General features: G+C 42.3%; 1 protein-coding gene across 1 annotated transcript in view; it reads right to left on the bottom strand.

Annotated features, from left to right (window-relative positions):
- Nucleotides 1–19,306, bottom strand: part of trpm5 (transient receptor potential cation channel, subfamily M, member 5) — a 34,947-nt gene that overhangs the window by 10,956 nt on the left and 4,685 nt on the right. Inside the window, exons 2-15 of the mRNA XM_015338485.2 lie at nucleotides 12,365–12,432; nucleotides 10,914–11,094; nucleotides 9,873–10,053; nucleotides 8,504–8,670; nucleotides 7,608–7,785; nucleotides 6,363–6,427; nucleotides 5,880–6,062; nucleotides 5,588–5,690; nucleotides 4,905–5,023; nucleotides 3,315–3,659; nucleotides 2,719–2,862; nucleotides 2,009–2,132; nucleotides 1,304–1,449; nucleotides 247–359 (exon numbers count right to left, since the gene is read on the bottom strand). Of these exons, the coding sequence (XP_015193971.2) occupies nucleotides 247–359; nucleotides 1,304–1,449; nucleotides 2,009–2,132; nucleotides 2,719–2,862; nucleotides 3,315–3,659; nucleotides 4,905–5,023; nucleotides 5,588–5,690; nucleotides 5,880–6,062; nucleotides 6,363–6,427; nucleotides 7,608–7,785; nucleotides 8,504–8,670; nucleotides 9,873–10,053; nucleotides 10,914–11,094; nucleotides 12,365–12,432 (2,117 nt within the window). The remainder of the gene's footprint in view (nucleotides 1–246; nucleotides 360–1,303; nucleotides 1,450–2,008; nucleotides 2,133–2,718; nucleotides 2,863–3,314; nucleotides 3,660–4,904; nucleotides 5,024–5,587; nucleotides 5,691–5,879; nucleotides 6,063–6,362; nucleotides 6,428–7,607; nucleotides 7,786–8,503; nucleotides 8,671–9,872; nucleotides 10,054–10,913; nucleotides 11,095–12,364; nucleotides 12,433–19,306) is intronic.

Genomic DNA, 19,306 nt, shown 5'->3' with positions numbered 1-19,306 from the left:
GGCCATGCTGAGGCATAGACTAGACCTTCAGAGTTCATTCTGCAACTTCTGACAGATAGCTAATGCTTATTGACAGTACTTCTATATATATAGGTCTCACAAGAAATCTTTCGGGGGGATGATGTGTCTTACGAGCAAGCGTTCACTATGAATTATGTAAACTGTAAAAGTATTGCACACATGTAAAGTCAAAGTTGTGCTGCCTAATACTGAGTAAAATATAGTGTGTGGATTTATTATTTCTACCTGAATTTTATAAAGTTTGTCCATATTAGTGGAGGGAAAAAGAAAGACACCACTAGTTTTGAGATCGCTGTGTCTGCTGTCATGGATCCCCACCAGATTTTTGTCAGCAGTGCCTGGAAGAAAAATGAAATAGACTTCAAAACCCACATGCTGACTCTGTACTGCTAAAGGTCAGATGGAGGATGCAGTACAATTATTGTCCTGTAGAGGTCACTGTCACCACCGTCACCACACTTTCCTCCCTTGCACTGAACACGTATTGGCTCTACAGCTGTCACTATATTAGAAATACAAGATCTAAGAAATAAAAACTGAGATGCCAATTCTTCAACATTCATTCAATGTATGTTCTGCAAAACTGAAAGAAACACTAACTTTGCTGTGGAATTTTCAAGTTTTCCTTCCCCTCTGTCAGGTCCTGAGGTGTAAACAGCCACTTTCCTGCCCAGGCCTGTTACACCTGCATTATCTCTGTTACATTATGATCTAGACAGCCTTAGTCTAGATGTACATTAGTACTGAGCAAACACCTTATCCCAAGGCACCTTACATTCAGAACAAGCACAAGCTGCCGCACTAAGCACAGGGATATCTAAATCCAGGGAATGTGCACTTGGGTCCGGAGGAGGCATTGGCAGGTGACTGGAGATGATGTAGACCTGTGGAGGCACCACAGGAGGCGCGAGAGACGGAACGAGCAGCAGAGGAGGGAGAAGGAGAAGGGTTATAGGAGTGTAAAGAGAGGGGAGGGAATGGAGATGATGGGGAGAGTACACTCATGAAGAGAGCAGTAAGTACGTTCAGTATTACTATTCTTACTAATTCTTGTTTAGCTGACGCTTTTATCCAAAGCGACTTACATTTGCACCTGTACATCTGGGGATTTTACTGGAGCAATTCATGTGAAGTACTGCATCAGCAACAGCAGTGTCTCAGCTGGGATTCGAACCCACAGCCTTCCTGTTACCTTATCCACAGGTCTACAAGGAAATCTGATAGGAATTATTATTGCTGTGTCTGGTATCTTAGCAGCTCGGTTGTGCCAGACTCTTCCTACCTGAACTCCATCGTGGGCAAAGAAGCTCTTGGCATCGGCCTCTGTGGCCAGGTTGAGGCAGGTGGCTTTGCTCCAGTACTTGGTCTTCCTCACCAGAAGAGCGTAGGCCCTGTCCTCGCTGTTCGAGTAGCACTCGCTGAACAGGTCTGCAAGCACAGTGCAGTGCAGAAGGCCGCTGAGGATATTTGAACTGCAGCAGCAGCGGAACACGTGCAGAATTTCTGAACCACTGTTTCAGTCTACTTCCAGTCCCAAACAGTTTAAGAAAATCTCCAGCACAGGCTCTTTGCAAACTGTTTGTCTTCATTGATTAGTATGTGCTTCATTGATTAGTGCATACTTATTACTATGTCAGTGCCCTTTAAGCATTATGTATGTCTTTATATGTCTTTCAATAGACTTAAAGCTTAGGTTCAAGCTTTTTACAGGTTTTTTATTATTTATGTGCAAAAAGTATTACTGTTGTCGTCTTTATTGGCAGACTGCTAATTTCCCAGTTATCTCGACAGGTTTAGTTGTTTAAAGCAAAGGCCCTGCTGGTTTTAAAACCAATGATTAAGTGCTGCTGAGTGAGTGATTTGCAGGTGTTAAACAATTGCTAGTAATTACCAAAATCAGAACTATGAAGAAAGTGGGCTTGCACCAGGGCTAAATGGCAGTGTATTGTGACTAAGAGAGAGCAGCACTGATGTGAAATGTACTCACCCAGGGCGAACTGCTCATATTTTGCCTCTTTCATGCTCCGCGCAGACTCGGCCTCAGACTCCAGGTGAGCCATTTCCTTCAGGATTTTACAGCCGGCCAGCGCGGCAGCCACTGCCTCTGGCCCCTGTGCACCGGGAACACGGACAGCAGGTTAAGGGAAAGGGCCCAGCCAGCTCAAAGACATAAGCAAGTGGCTCAGCTGGGCTCAGTTCAGGGTCACATGAAAAAGACGCGACATCCTTTCGAGCATAGGAATTAACAGCTAGGAGAAACTTAATAATTTAAAAACATTAAAAACATTTTACAGCTTTTAATGGATTACTTCAAATTTACATGCTCAAAGGAAGACTCTAAATTCCTTATTGAAGCTTGAATCTCCCTGCACTGGCATGCAGAAAAACAATATACAGTTATGTTAGCTAATTGGAGTGCTTTCTGTGATAGAGCTTGATCTCATCTTTTATCTCATGTTTCTAGACATCTTTAGCTTTCTGCACAGAGTGCAGGCTGAGTACTGAGTGTTTTGACTAGTGTTTAATATACACAGTCTAATACTGCTGCTTTCTGTAGTGTAATTTCCTTGTTGTCGCCCATTGCTGTGGGTCATCTCCTAGAGCAGGCTTAAACAAAAAGGAAATCTAGGAAGCTGCTACAGTGCATCAAACGCCTCACACATTAGAAGATTGTTATGCCTTGTTCGAGTGACTTACCATGGCCCAGAAGAAGTTTGCCATCTCCTGCCTGTTCTGAAGTACAGCCCACAGAAACAGATCTCTCCAGGGGTTATCACATTTTTGGCTCATATCCGGTAAGCACTTGTTTCCATGAGATGTCCGCGTCTTTCCAGACTTTTCCTAAAAAAAACACAACACATCCATTAAGTCCCATATGTACCACCTTCATCAAGACTAACACTTGGCATCAATGTATCAATCTTGCTCTTGAAACATGGTGTAGTTATGGTTTTACCATAGTTGTGCTGTAATTTCCTATGGTTTCAGAATGCCTTTACTGTGCTTTACTACACTAGACCTTAAAAAGCACCATGAGATACTTTAATAAATGTTTACCACAGTGCGCAATGGTACCTCCATACTCAAGTGCAGCAGCAGCAGCATGGTAAAGACACTGTCGTCTATGTGTGATGACAATGCATTATCCATCCATCCACTCAGTTTCTATCTCTTTATTCAACACAGGGGAGGCAGAGCCCATCCCAGCAAGAAATGGGCACAAGGCAGGATACACCCTGGATGGGACACAAGTAAACACACACGCACACCAGGGCAGCAGAAGAGATACCTACTGTCGGAGTTCTCTTCGTGCTGTCCTGGTAGAAGCCTTTGCAGGAGTCGTGCAGGAAGTCCTTGAGGACTTTGGAGACCTCGTGGAGCGTGAAGCGTGTCTTCTTCGGGACAGACTCGTGGTGGCTGCCGGGGTTGCGGGCTGCCAGGATGAGCTGCTTCTCCTCGTGCTTCTTCAGGAGCAGCTCGTGCAGGAGGCTCTTCTCCGAAACGGAGCAGTACAGGTCCTGGAGCTTCCCGTAGGTCATGAACTCGTTCATGTTTATCCCATTGTCAACGAAGAGCTTCACAAAGTCTGGCTTGTTGTTGACCAGAGCGTCCATCATTACCTCTTCAAGGTCACATGCCTGGCAAGACATCGCCGAAGGGCTGGGTGTAACAAATCTTGTCCAAGTGTCTTAGCTCGTTAACCAAATGATCCCGCTCAAGTAGCCCGGATCTGAGGAGGGGATCCGTGCTCAAGACGGATCAGACACACTTTTAAAGATTTTAATCGTTTTTTTGAAGGCTCATAAGTCCTGCTGGAATTCTAATCTCTCCAAGACCGCGGCTATGCCACACTGATGGAAAAATTAATTATTAATTTATTTGGCTGATGTTTTTTCAAAAGCAACTTCCTTTTGTACCCATTTATACAGCTGGGTTTACTTTGGTAATTCAGGTGAAGAAACATGCTCAAAGCTACGACAGCAGTATCTCAACTGAGATTTGAGCCCACAACCTTCCAGTTACAAGTCCAGAACTCTAACTTCTCTCCCAACATCTTCACTTCATAGGAGAAATGACACCATAATATCTAAGGTAGTGGTTCTGATTTCTGCTAGGTCAACACCTGCCATGCTTGTTAGGAAGTAACTGATCCAAAATCTCTAAACTAAACACCATATACAAATTGTCAGTGTTTCTAGCTCCAGCTGTAGCTCAGGCTGAAATCTTAAACTCCAATGGCTTCTATTCAAAATGCCTAAGTGTGTACTCATGAGTGAAGCTGTGTGCTCTTCCAGTTGTGGCTGACACTGTCTTTATGTTTTAATTCAAGTACAAACACTCCTTTGAGCAAATTTTGCATCTAAAAAAAGATACCTTTGAAATTTGTTCTGATAATTTCAATATAAAGCTATCAATCAAAATGTCCCAAAGAACGTTTTCAACTTTTTCTTTATATGGATGAAATGGGATCTGAAAATTGCTATAGAAACATATTGCAGTTCTTTCAATGAGGGACAAAGACCCCGGGGAGAGCTGTAACAATCTGGAGCTATCCCACAAGCACACACACAGAAACTAATTAACCACCGTGTCTCTAGGTGGTGGGAGGAAACTACAGTGGACACAGACAGTACAAGGAAACTGCACATGGAGGGCCTTCCTGCTGGGAATCAAAACCCAAGAGGCAGAAGGCCTAATAACGTTGACCTTGCCTCTGTTTCAGCAAATACACTACAATTAAAAAGTAAAAGTAAGTGAAATTCATTTCCAAATGTCTGATGAACTTGATGCCTGTCAATTTTGCGTAAACTTTCAGTGTACAATCACAAGACCACCATGAAAACCCACTGTGTCAGCAGTGCCAACACCTGCACAGTCCTCACCCTCCACTCCACATCTCCGTTGAAGATCTCGCTCTTGGCTATGTCCACTTTGTTCCAGGCTACGGCCAGTTTCAGCTCGTCAAGATAATCCTGAGCTTCCTGGCTTTGGCTCTTGCAAGCTGAAGGAATAAGATCCTATTCTCAGCATTTCACATTACAGAAGTAAAATACAGCGGCACCGAAATATTAATGAATATCAGCAACAATGGTTGGTAATTAAAGCTGCAACACTTTGACACTGATTCCATTAGATGGACTCAAGATTGTCTTCTGTCCCTTTCGTTCTGTAGATTCTTGCCTCCTGAATTGTGCTTCCTGTTGGTGTTTTTCTTATCCACCAGCCCCTATTCGCCTGTAAAACCTCGAGACTGTCCAAATGAGACATTAGCCAGATATGCTGTTCCTTTCACAGTGTTGTACAGTCTAGAAATGCAACTTTTTATAAACATGCCTCATTTATTCACTATGAATAAAATAGTTTGAAAAAAAAGCCATTAAACATCAGTGATATTGAAACAATTCAAATTGTTCAGAGCTGTCTTGTATGATCATTTCCAATAGGAATTAAAGTGTTCGTTGCACATTTGTACGAACATAACTTAGGTTTCAGGGATTTTTTTAACGCTGAGATTTCTTCTGTGAGTCATTGCTATTGTGCAGAAAGAAATGGCAACAGATCTTACCCTTGACCAGGGCACGGAGAATGACAGTGTCCAGCTCTTCAGATCCTTCCTGCTCTGGGTCATGAACTGTCAAGAGGTGTCTGTGCTCTAAGATTTTTTGAATCTGTTATAATGGAAAAGAAGCTCAGTTTTTTCACTGTGCTTTAAAACAGACTTGTGAACAGTACTGATCTCTTTCACAAATCTCCAGGCGTGAAATAACATCTATCTTTCCAACCACTTCAACAGCTGCAGGTGAGCCAGTGAGATGTGTGAAATTCTTATCGACACACAGGGAGCTTGCGATACTTACAAGTTTGGTCCATTTTGAAATGTTTGCCCACTCAAACTCTGTGTGAAAAGTCTCCACCAGCTGCTCCTGTACAGAGTCGGGGTCACAGGGGCCATTCATGAGGGTAACCAGGATATCAGCGATCCCCCCTGATCCAGCCAAGATCAACCATGGTGTGGAGTTGATCATCCCTCTGTACATCCTCTAGGGTGAAGAAAAGGTACCAACAGAACAGCAGGTGAACAGGACACTAGGGGCCACCCAAGTAAGATACACAGGAGAACTGTTATAAAGCAGGTATACCAATACCACAGTGTTCTGCTGCAGCTTACATCACTAACTCTAGAGTAACATCACTAATAACACTCTTGGGCAGCTTGTGTTTTTCAGGGGAAAAAAATTAAACACAACAAAAATAAAAAGAAGTAGATAGAAAAAATGATTTTCTATTACAAAACACCTAGCAATCTGGAAAGGAAAGGCACTGTTTAAAGGAGTTCTCACCTTCAGTATCTTGGGTTCTCCATGAACCAATAAGCAGAGAACAGGGATCTCAATGCTGCCGGTTCCTGGAAGAAGGTCAGGGAGAGGGGCTGTAATTCTCATCTCAGCCACCAGCAGAGCCATACCAGGTCATGAGAGAAGTGGAGAAAAACACAAGCACTGCTGGGCGTAACAGACCCCATCTGTATTACACCTTCACTGGCATGACTCTGCCAGTTCTCCAGAATGGCTCACATGGTGGGCTAGAGCAGCTGTCATGTCAAATCAGAAGGTGCTTTAAGATGGTTCCTTTTAAAGGTGCTGTATAAAATAAAGTTCATTATTACAAGTTTTTGCAGCAGTATGAAGGGTGTTGTAGAATCTGACCAGACTTGGGTTCAGTCCTGACCCTGGACTGAGTGCACTGTAAATAACAAACACCTGTGACATTGTGTGCCATGTGTGGAAGTACAATATCGTATAAATTATAGTTCTAATGCATATGCAATGGCCACTTCCAAACAGCCATTCATGGCAATAACTGAGTGTGACTGGACTGTTACTCAGACTCTAAAACTTACTGCAAAATTTGTATTCATTCAGAGCACCATAGGAGATACATCTTGTGCATGTCTTCTTTGATGTTCTCCGAAAAAGGCACCAAAATAAATCTCATTTCAAACCTTCACTGTGATGTCTTGTATCTGTACAGTGTTCAGCTGGTGAGTGGGGATTGGTATCAAAGCAATGGTGGTGGTTTTGCCTCTGTTACACAGCACATATACATGTGCAGCTAATACAACTGACCACTGAATAAAACAAGACTTAGCTGAACAGTTGAATTACACACTAACGTGTCCTGAAAGGCTTTTAGAATTTCCTTTTTATACCAAGTCAAAATGTGACGATATTAATGAGAATCAAGCACCCTCCTGTCATCACGGTTTGTGGTGGAAATGAACAGTGTACCAAATAAGATTTCTGAATGCCTGTTGAAAGTGTTCTCCAGAATCAAAACTGTCATGGCAAAGACAAGGCTCTTTTTAGTTTCAGCATCAGTGTTAGCCTATCTACTGTATAAAGGACACATTTCAATTAATAATCTGTGATGTAGTGTTTGGGTGTATTCAACATGGATTTAGACTTACTGTAATGTTTTCTGGCATTCCCATCTGAATTAGGTTCAAAACCCATTGAACCACCCTTGCGCGTGATGTTATGACGAGAAAAGTGCACTGTGAAACTAAAAGTGAGCTGAACACCTACCCCCATACCCAGTGTGCTGCTCAGATATGTGTTTCAGTAGCTTGATCCTCATCTCTGTGGTTCCTCCTGGGTGCTCTTCATCCTCATCCACCAGTACGAAATGGGAGTGGTTGCAGTCTAGAGAGTAGACTGAGCCATGTGGAAGGTCTTCTGACTGATACAAGGCAGGCTTGTCTGGCTGTGAAGAGCAGAAAACATGAAATGAGGACACAAGGATAGAGCATTTACCTCTCCTGTGTTAGCATTCTTATGTTCTTACCAAAGACAAAGAGGTGTTGAGGTAATAATGCTATAAATGGGGTAAAATGTTTGTCTTAAAACCCAAATTAATGTATATATATTACTAATATCTTAGTTTCCTTGTCTATGTTCCCATTTTGTTTGAGAACTGTATCTATTTTCATTGGCATGCATCTTAGCATGTTGGTTACTACAATTCCATCTTTGAGAAAGTGTCTGGTGAAGTCCAGACACTTGGGATTAATACACCACTTCCTCAGTGTGCATCTGCACAAAGTGCTGTCAGAGGAGAGCAGGAAGTCTGCAGTAATCCAGGCTCTATGAACAGTGCACAACACCTCCCAAGAGATACTCAAAGACAGACTCATTTTCATCCCTGCAAACAATTTCATTCTTGAGCTTCCAAAAGTGGAAATAGGACACAACAAAAATGGAAAGTATCATAAATGAGGAAGCTGAGTAATAATGACATTTGATTTTTAAATGACAACCAACCAAATTGGTCAAAGTACAATTCGTTTTTAGCTTTCGCACAGAATGCAACTGTCTCTTTGTTTATGTGTGCATTATGTCAGGTCGTAAAGTCCCAGGACCTCTGCGCGGACAGTCTGCTTTCCCTCCAAACGCTTACTGCAAACACACAGAAGGAAGCTGACCTTGGCAGTGAGCAGAACTTCCTTATTGTGGATCATCTTCCAAGGAGCTATTCCGATGGCCACCACCTTCACCTTGGAGGACGTGCTGGCCAAGGAGTGGTCTCTCACGGCCTTCCCCAGGTGCTTCGTGATGCCAAACCTCAGCCCACTGGTGAGGATCCAGGCACCTGCGCAGTCGGAAGGGTCGAGCTGTTACTGCTGACTAACAGCCGGCGGCGTGGTGAGGAATTAAGGGCCCATGTGCCTTACAGGCTGGTTTACTGTAATGGTGGAATACAAGGCAGAAGCAAGTGCGGAGAGGAGACCTAACGGAAACACCGAGGCCTCCCAGGTGGGCCCGGAGGAAGACTCGGCAGCAGCGGAGAGCAGCAGACGGCGCAGCCGGAGCCGTGCTGGTGAGGGACTGGAGATTGACGAGGACCTGAACCTGACTGCCAGCAGCAGGACGGGGAGCAGGACAGAGCTCTCAGGTCTGAGAGCAGCTCAGTAACTGAGCCCCGGGCGGTGCAGTGCTTATCAGGGCTGACGAGTGGCAGGTGGCTGGGACGGCCTGCCCAGTCTGGGGGCTGAGCTCCTCCTGCGAATCCGAGGAGGTCTCCGAGGAGACTGAGGCTGAGGACTCGGACCCATACTAGGTCCCCTGACTTATTGTCCTTTAGACTTTAAACTTACTGTAGAACGTAATGCGGTTTGCAAACAAGAGGAGGCCATTCAGCGCTTCTAACTTGCTTGGATTTTATTAGCTAATTGATCCCAGGATCTCATCCAGTTGTTACTTGAAGAAGCTGGGGTGTTGGCTTCAACAACATGCCTGGCTTGTTCCAGTCTCCCACAACCCTGGGAGTAAAGAAGGGATTTCAGTTCCTAACCCATACCCCCCTCTCGTTTCCACCTGTGTGCACTGGTTTCTGTTTCACTGTTGACTTGTCAGTGCCTGAACATTTGAACCAGAGCCCCTTCAAATCTTTCCAGTTTAAGACTAAACCAAAATGGCTTCAATCGCAGGGGTTAGGATTCTGTGGAAGTAACTGAAAGGCTGTGGGTTCAAATCCCAGGAGGGGCACTGCTGCTGTTCTCCTGAGCGAGCTACTTCACCTGAACTGCTCCAGTAAATTTTTGTACTGCTCCTCGAGAAGGTGCTTCCAGAAATCTGGAGCATCTTCAGTTCCTGTCGCTGTGACATTACCTGGACACCCTCTTGGCACATAACTACTTACTGAAGTGAATAGCTCATCCAGATGCGAAACCATCATGAGTCGGCTGGTTGGAGTCAGTGTGTAAACAGTATAGGCAGGGGAAATGTACGCTGTTCAGGGTAAAAGCGACAGCCACACATGTAGATGCAGCAGTAATCGCAACCTCTGCTGACCTGTGCTCTGGGCGGCCTTCACCAGCCCTTTCCTCACTGTGTCCCTCAGCCACGGCCTCATCTGGAAGAGCTCGTCTCCCCCCACCAGGGACACCACCAGGTGGGGGGCCATCAGGCACCACTCCTCCGTCAGCAGCTCGTAGATGGCGGCCGGGTCGGTGGTGCAGTGCACCCTGATGAACTGCAGCAGCGAGACAGCACAGGCAAAGCATGGCATTAACCCCCAAAATCGCACCATCTCCTGGGGACACTCAGAGACTCACCTCTCTGGGGAGAGAGGGTCGAAACACAATCAGGTGCTGAAGGGGGGCAAAAAGATTTGAAAAGAGCCGAAACAAACAAAAGAGGATCTTCAAGGCAAGGACAACAATGGAATGTAAGAAGGTTATTTCATGTACATGGTCTTACGAGGGAATGTTCAGGACTCACATGCACTGATTGGACTCTGCCAGCTGTAATAACAGGGATCCCTGGCGCCCAGATGATACACAGTTTAGAAACCTCTCTGCATGGGAAGACCTCAGGCTCTCAGTGTGGCTCCTCATGAAGGAGCATTTTCAGTTCCTGCTGCACACTTTCTTAGGACATAACTAAATAATGAAGTGAGGTGAATAGCTCATCCAGTGCAGTCAGGATGCTGTACTGTCATGAGGAGACATCATCTATCTTATTAGATCTCCCCAGATCCGTGCACTGCACTAACACTGGAAATAGCTTAGAAAAATACTGATACTTCTTTCTTAACCTTGCATGTAGGAGTGTGTAATAGACAGAACCCTATATATATGACAAATCAGAATTAATCTACCTGAAAAGTTAGAAGCTGTACACAGATATAATATCACTCTGCTATAGTCAGCAGACTTGACAGACAGAGAACAACTTCCTTCAAAGCATCAACCACAAACCAGAGCAGATACAAACACTGAGTAACCAGCCACTGGGCCTAGGCTGCTTTTCAGGCGTGTGCAATTTGAATAAAGCTGGAGTCGGGGTACAGGCACTCCTTTCAGGCTTTGATTATTCATGAGGTTGATTTACCTTGCCTCGTTTCTTACTCGTTCCGATGAACTCTATTTCACCACCACAGCTGTCGATCTCACTGTCCCTGACTTGCTCTGCCTTAAAGTCATTGGATTGTGTTTCCCTGCTCGAAGTGTCCATCACCAGACATCCTTTCTGTTCGTTAAGTACGCAGAAACAGCGACACGCCGTCTCAGGGCTGCAGGGATAAGAAAACACAGAAAAAGAAAGTCTAACTAGCCTGTTGCGATATTTACCCATTCATACATTTAGTGTTCCTTCACAGCAGAGACATGGTATTGTCTCAGCTAACAATCTCTGATACACGAGTTGTTGCTTTCAGCTGGTGTCTTGAAAGTCCATATGGAGTGAAGGGGTGCCTGTGCCCACGGCTCCTAACCCTTGTCCTGGAGGCCACACACACCTGCAGCTTTCTGTGGCAGCTGAGCTCTCAGTTATACAAAGCAACAGAACCCAAAGACTTAATAATAGTTTTAAAGTGAGCTGTTCAGCTGTTTTCAGCTCTTAAACATGCTGAACTTTGCCTTAAACATAATATAAAATCCCAAACTTCTGAGGAGAAATATGTTCCATTGATGCAACTTGTTAGTTCAGTTCAGGCTTCGATTAGGTAACTGAGCTCGGCTGAAATGAAATGAAAACCAGGAGCTGTGCTGTCCTCCAACACCTGGACAGGGATCCCCTCCGAATGTCATTCCTCTGGACTAAAACCCCCATCAGTTCATTTCCTGACGACCCCAGCTGACAACTACGAAAAATGCCATGGCCATTTGAGAGATTGAAAACTGGCTTGTGTGACACAAATAGTGTACTCTCATATATAGTCTGTTCATGTGACTGGGTGATTCCTAATAATTTGGCCGGTGAGTGTAGAAACTAAGCTACATGGCCAACACAAAAATGTTAAACAATATAGTGAATCTTTGAATTTCTAAAAACAATACTATAATTCACAAGAAAAATGCATCTACTGTCACAGATTCTTACACAGGCTTCCACTAGCAACCATTTTACCTTCTGATCGTCTCATTTTTCTAGGTTTCCTGTAAATAGTTCAAATTGTTTTTTTTCCCCCAAGCTAATACCTGCCACCGTTTACAAGTTCTTCAAGTCTCTCCTTGCCAATGTTTTACTGACCTCTTGTGGTCTTTTTTGGTATTGCGGAAATTCCAAAAATTACAGACCCTCTGGTCTGTGGAAGGTTTGATTGACAGGAACAGAATAACCCGATGATTGAGTAACTCAGTGTGTGGTTAGCGTGTTAATTTGTTTCAATTTACAGACAGTGTGTCTCTAAGTGTCGCGTTGATTTGGTTGAATTGGTCAACTTAGAGGCAGTAGGTGCGTGTTTTAATTTCTTATTGTTAACACTCAGTCCTCCTCCCTGATAGTGACCCCTTGAAATCTCAGCAGGTGAAACAGACACTGAGGAAAGACGCTGTACTTACTCCAGTCCCTGCGGCACCTCAACGGTCTCACCACAGTTTCGGCATAGATCCCTCTGCTGGTCGGTATTCTGGGGAAAATCACAGATGAAACACAATAATATTTTGTCATTTATGCATTTGTGCATCTGACAGTCGCATCTGATAGTGCATCTGTTAGCACGCAAGTAGCCTCTGTACACCATTACAAAGTCTGAGCATCACGTCACTGATTTAGAAATCAGTGATTTTACAGTGTATAAAATGATCTTTTTACCATTTTCCAGTTTTGCCTTAAGATGCAATTTGAAGCATAAGAACACCAGCACATTAGACAGGCTTATAAAAGATGCAAGAGGGAGCTTGGGGCATCTTGACGTTCCAGGTGGGTGATTTATTCCTTAGTTCCTTGTGACTTCAATTACATTTCTGCTACTCCAGTACATAGAAATGCAAGGTTTTGGCACAAACAATTTAATTGCTTGTTTCACCATTTGCTAGCTTAATGATATAATTAAGGGTCTTGCTGTACCGGAACTGTGCCAGAGTCCTGTATTGGGTTCAGAGGTCAGTTAAACCCTTTTAGATGAGGAGCAGCTCCTAATAGCATTTTGTGCCCTCAAATTTGTTCCTCCAAACCTCCTGTGTCTTCTGGGTTTTAATCTCATTTAAATAATTACAAAAATGTTTTGGCCCTACCAGAAACTGACATTGCATATCAGAGGTAGATTGGCCACTTATTAGGAATGTTTGGAATGGCATCAGTCTAGCAGGTTAATTATGAGAAAAGCAGTGCTGTGCAATTTGTGGTTAATATAGCAACTGAGGCACTGACAGTAGCTCAGATGAGTAGCCCTTGTATTGACCAACTCTGCTGTGTGCTGTGTTGTGAGCTGAGCTCTCAGGTCATTCAGTGAATCCTTAATTGCACTAGTTATTTGATTTACATGAACCAGATGTTTTCAGCTATTTAAGCTTGAGGAGTTCCCTGACAAACAGTAAATACTGGAAGCAATTTGAAACCTGCATCCTAAACGAGAGAAACACGGGAACTGCGAATCATCTGAATATAATTGAGCCAAAGGTCTTAAAACCTTCAGTTAAGGGTTTAATTAAGTAACAAAGAATTCAACAGGAATGAAATGGGAAAACACTGGCTTACACACACCAGAACTGGGAAGCTCTGCTGTGAAGGAAGACAGTGTGCAGCATAAACATTTTGCTGATCTCTAGACAAATTGATCTCTAGACTGATCTCTAGACAAATTGATCTCTAGACTGATCTCTAGACAAACTGGATTTTTGGATGTAAAACAGGGCTTGATTGGGATTAATAATTTGCCCGAAAATAAACTGGGCAATGTATCGATTGACAGATGGCAAAAAAAAAACAGTTTTAACAAAATCAGTAGTGCAGACAAAAAAAGACATTGCCTCTCATTATTTTTTATTATGTCTAATGCTGTCTTATTTGATTGTTTCCTGGTGATTATGCAATTTCAAGAAATAATTATTTTGCAAAGAATACACAAATCAAATAAATAAATTATTGTTAGAGAAAAGGTAAAAAAACTGTCCTTTTTAGTTCAATTAGTAGGTAATGTAATTAGCTATCTATAGCATGGTTCAACCTGAATTAAGTCCCTCAGGCCTGTGTACAACAGCAGTATCCTAACCTGGGTTTGAACTCCAGAACACCACCCACTCCTCCACACTCCCAAATGTATTTCAGGTAAAACAGAACACACTAACACAAATACACATAAGGCAGGGTATGTCTATAGAAATAAATAGCCATTGTGCAGAATACACAATCTTCAGACAGAAAGGTCTAAAAATGATTCAGTTATGGGTTTAATAGAAAACAAAGGATCAGGGAAACCTTGATTTGCTCTGAGTCCTGGTATTTAACTTGGCACATCTCTGAGAATGAAGGCCCTACTCGGAAGTGTTCCAGCTGAGCTTTTCATGAGTTAATTGGATCAATTAGCTACTGAATTGGTCTAAATTGTCACAGCTTTCACGACTTCAGCCACTGAGGATTTTAAAACCTGCAAGGCAGAAGCTCACCAGAATGAGGAATTATTAAAGGAGACAGGACTCATGATCCTGTATATTTTCCACCAAATAAAACCTTTTTAAAAAAACTTAAATTAACAGTAGTGTTTTAACTACATACCCACTCAATCTGGAATCAACACATTTTAAAGACCCAGCCTTGGGCACAAACTCCTCACACAAGAAGAACGGTGACCTGTGCTCACCCTCCTGTCATAGTCATTCTACTTTACACGCACTATAAGCTTCACAGTGCCCAACAGGACAGTTTACATCTGCTGGAGGACTAGTGCATTTCCTGCTGAGGTTCCTGCAAGACTGCTGGCACCTGGTACTTCATCCTCCCCCTGAGAGCTGGTGTGTGAGGAGCGTACTGGAGCACTCTGGCTGCTGTCGCATCAGGTGGGGCTGCACACTGGTGGTGGTGGAAGAGAGTCTATAACCATTATTGCCATTATTAAAGAGCTTTGAGTGGTGTGTCCAGAAAAGCACTATATAAGTGTAAGAATATTATTATTATGATGGTATAGTGCACGAGTCACCATTTCTCCAAAATCAAAGTACTGCTTCTGGAGCATATTTGTGCCACCTGTGTGCTACAGTATGGGCAGTCTATGTCAAAATGAATTAACCACACGCCAAGCTTGAACCCATGTTACCTGGAGCATAGAGTTCAGCTTGTGCTCTGAATCCCCACCCCGAAAAACAGTTTTAAGACTTGTCGGAACACCATAACCTCTGACATCTCCCTCAAGTCCTTCATTTTTAACTTCCACTTCCTGTGGCTTGGCGTGCAAAGTTGATGCTGGCGAAAACACTGTGCTCTGACTGAGTGCTAACTTGCCGAGCAGGCAGTAAAATCATGGGTCTTATTTGCATACATTTGCAACGGAAGCACAATGAGTGAAGGAGAGGAGTCTGAATGAGTCAAAGAAACAAATGAAAATGTGGAAAGTATTATTATGACTATCCAAGTTATAATCAGCATTACACCCCAGACAAGAGCCCAGAAAGTGGAAAAGATAGTGTGGTCGCAGAGACTCTTCTGAGGTCTGTCTGTTCAGAGGTGGTCAGTCATGGTTCCAGAGAGTCCAGCGGGTAGAACACATTACTGCTAAATCGGCACTTGGAACAGGTTTGTTCTAAGCACTGACGCAGGTTCAGCTGAAATTAAATAAACACCCTGCAGCTGTCGAGGGTAGGAGTTGGCTATTAATAATTTAACTGAATTATTATATTGATCAAAACTCACTGTTGTCCCAGATCTTCACAAACTGATGGTGCAGGGGGTGAACTGTAAGACCAATGTGCTGTGGCCACCCCTGTCCTAGCGTTCAGCTGAACAAAATGAACAATGATGTGGTTTTGGACTCATTAAACACTTATTACGAATTTGTAAGGGATCAATTGTTCATAAAAACAGCAGAACAGCACTGCCTGATGCCTGAAACTCCTAACTCCGTTTCATCCACAATGTAGGTCTTTCAATTAAATATATATTCCATTTTATTAGGATGTGAATGTATTTTAGTAACTCCCAGTCAAATCTATATAAAAGTTTTTCTTCTTTACTAAAGCTTTAATACAACATTTAAGTGTGTGCAGACTGACAGAAACATCAGTGCTTTATCATGATTCAACACATTTCTCTTCTGGGGACCAAGAGATCTAGAGCAAACTTTAAATTGTTAATCATTGTGATACATCTAAATTTCATTAGTATTCTTTGTTGCAAACTCCTCCCAAACAAGACCAATAAATATAGGGCTAATGGTTTTAATTCAACAATAAAGTTCTAGCAATTTAAATTTCCTGAGAAAATGAACTGGAGCAAAGTTTGCTGTGGGTATAAAATTAAGGCCATTGGTCTTCATGTGATGATGGAAAAAAACATTTTGCATACTGCCAATTCAAAACAGCTCCTTATTTGCATTAGGTCAATATTTCCTGCACGAGCATGAGTGGTGCACAGATTTCAGGCTCTTATTCAAAATAATATAGACGGACCCAGAGTGAGAAATGTTTTGGAGCTCACGGAAACAAAAGGAGACAACTTTGTATTTTCTTGGTATTACAAATTTCAGCACATGAACAGCTGGCATGTACAGTACATCTTTCAGAAACATCTGAAATACTAACCTACCTCACTGCATCTGCCCCAAAGTTAAGAGGAACAAATCAACAACTCTACTTACTTAGAAAACAAGAAAATGTTATTTCATTTCACATTTTCAAAGTAAATGATTATTTTTCCATTTTCAAGCTCACGAAGGAATCACTGTCTGGCACTCTGGAAGAAAGAGTGCTGAAGATACCCCAGCAGTCTGATGACATTTCCCAGAACAACCTGGACTACGGGGACAAAACTGACATTTTAGTAATATGGCAGATATGCTTTTGGAAAACCAAATTTGGATAAAGTATAACTTCAAGGCTTTCTTCAGATAACCACTGCTAGATTTTCTTTTTTAATGAAGCTAGTTTAAAAACCCACCCAGCATTTAAACTTGATTTCACATTTCAAGAACTTTGTGTCTTGTTGCAGGGTTTTCCATGATTTCCAGACATTTAAAACATTATATGAGCACTACAAGACTTTAACTAAATGCATAAAGGCCTTCCCAGTAAATGTCACACAAACCACAGATTCACTTTCATTTGAATAAAGAGCAAGATAGGCAATCCTGTGCATTCACTGATGGGGCTCTGTGAAACCTTCTCAGACAAAAGCACGCAACATGCAAACTGATATTTGCATCCCAGGTCATGACAAGCTATCAGTTGCTTTAATCTGGGGTGCAAGAAAGAGATTTGTTCCATTTTAGCTTGAAAGGGCAGTTTGTTTGGTGAACAACATGGTGTGATGTGGTTCATTGGATGCACAATATTGAAAGTGACTTATGATGATATAAGCCAAACTTCTCATTGAACAGTGAAAATTAAAATACATTTTAAAAATATGATTATTTAACATTGTAATGCACCATTCACACAAAGGATTCCCCCAGAGTACTGATCGGTGGGGCTATTTGTAATACTGCATATAATGTAAGTTCCTTACTTACACAGCATATTTTAATTCAAAACTAATGGTCTTTAAAAACTAGGTGCATCTGAAAACGACTATTAATATAAAAACAGGTTTGTTTTCTTAAAAAGCCCATTGATAACCTGATCTGTCCCTCTTCAATCCAGTTCCAGTTAGCACACTGACATTCTGATACAAATGTGTTTTCTTAACCGTAAATGGGGCTGGGGATGTGCTTTGCTGACTTACCTTTTTTTGTCAATAGCAGATTAAAGCAGTTTTTTTACATTTCTCGACACAGCTCATTAACTGGTACTATGAGAGGTCAGTTACATTTCATTGTTTTATCCAACAAAATGCATCCAAGAGTATTTCAGAAAACTGACCATGAAAAATTATCTTTGGAAAATCTTCAAAACTCCTGCTGTACATGTTGCATAATTTTTGACAGCCCATTGTGACCAAGTAAATAAAGTTGGAGTTGGGGTGCAGTATAAAATGTATTTGGACAATCCTGAAGCATTTTTTACAACACACTAAATTTGAAATTAAATGATCCTGGATTCCAATTCTTAATTCAAAGAAGTAAAAGGTTTTTATTCAACAAAGTATTCCTTGCAATTAGGAGGATGTTAGTTTGAGTAAACAAATAAGCGCAGTCCTGTTGGAGTTGTATGGTGTTCCAGTGAGCTATTGCCTGAACAGAACTGAACTTAACACTCAAATTGAAGTACTGTACTCTTTTGTGGTCAGCGGACTACACAAAGGGTAGACAAATTTAAACAGCACAATATCTCCCTAAAAGCTGCAAGAGGGCAAGACTGAATTTCCAAATTGATAACCAATTAAAGCTTAACTGGACCAACTGAACTCTCTCGTACAATTATGAAGCTGCTACTAAACCTGCAGCCCTGCTGTTCTTGCGGACTGACTTGGATAATCCTGGATCTAGAGGAGCCACCAGGCCCAACAGCGATCTCAAGGAGCCCTGAACAAAACAAACCCTGCCTCGATGAACGGAGCCCAGGTGTGGGATTACGAGCAGCAGACACTATATATGGAAAACACTATTTTGTATTGGAGCCTTATTTCTCCATTTCTGCCCTGGAAACTCCTAGGCAGATCAATGGCAGGAGTATCACTGACGAAGTGGCAGCGACCTCTGAACCACTACTAGCAGCTGTGAGTAGGTGAGAGGTTATGGTATCATAGGGTACAAGGAACAGTTTTAGTTCATGGAAGAACGACCCAGAGACAGAATTCCTCATAATTAAACCAAGTTTAGTTTAGAAACCTTAATTTGCCAGGAGACATGGGAATGCACAAGGCATCTGCCCTCAAGTTGGTCTCAATATAGAACTAAGCAAGTCATTAGAGCATTTTAAAAGCATCTTATCTTGTAACTCTGAAAGCTGATTTGGGCTGATAAGATCGAGGAATGAGTGATAGCAAAGCACACCTCATGTTTGATTTCTAAATCCTCCTTCCCCTTTATACCTAACATGGCCAGTTAATGTAAAGATCTTCCTTCTCCCACCCCACTTGCTTTTATTTCTCAGATGTCAGACTCTTACTATAATGACATTGATGGTGAATTGTTCGAGTGACTATTGCCAAGTGAAAAATCATTCATGCACAAAAGTGTAAATACAGTTACTGCCTATTAATGGGACACAGAAACTAAGAGCACAATTTTCCACACTCACAAAATAAACCACTTATGTTAAGTGTCATTGTTGGAACACAGCAATTTCAAATGCATTCTATCAAATGTACATATATAGTATAAGGTTTTACCATTGACATTTAAATAATTAATTACATTTTGGGCAATAGCATTCCAAGGAATGGCAAATACATTCAGATTAAAAACATTTGAC

This window comes from Lepisosteus oculatus, chromosome 21 (genome assembly GCF_040954835.1).
Source record: "Lepisosteus oculatus isolate fLepOcu1 chromosome 21, fLepOcu1.hap2, whole genome shotgun sequence".
NCBI lineage: Eukaryota > Metazoa > Chordata > Actinopteri > Semionotiformes > Lepisosteidae > Lepisosteus > Lepisosteus oculatus.
Note: the sequence above shows the minus strand (reverse complement) of the source record. Positions and strands in the feature narration are given on the sequence as shown.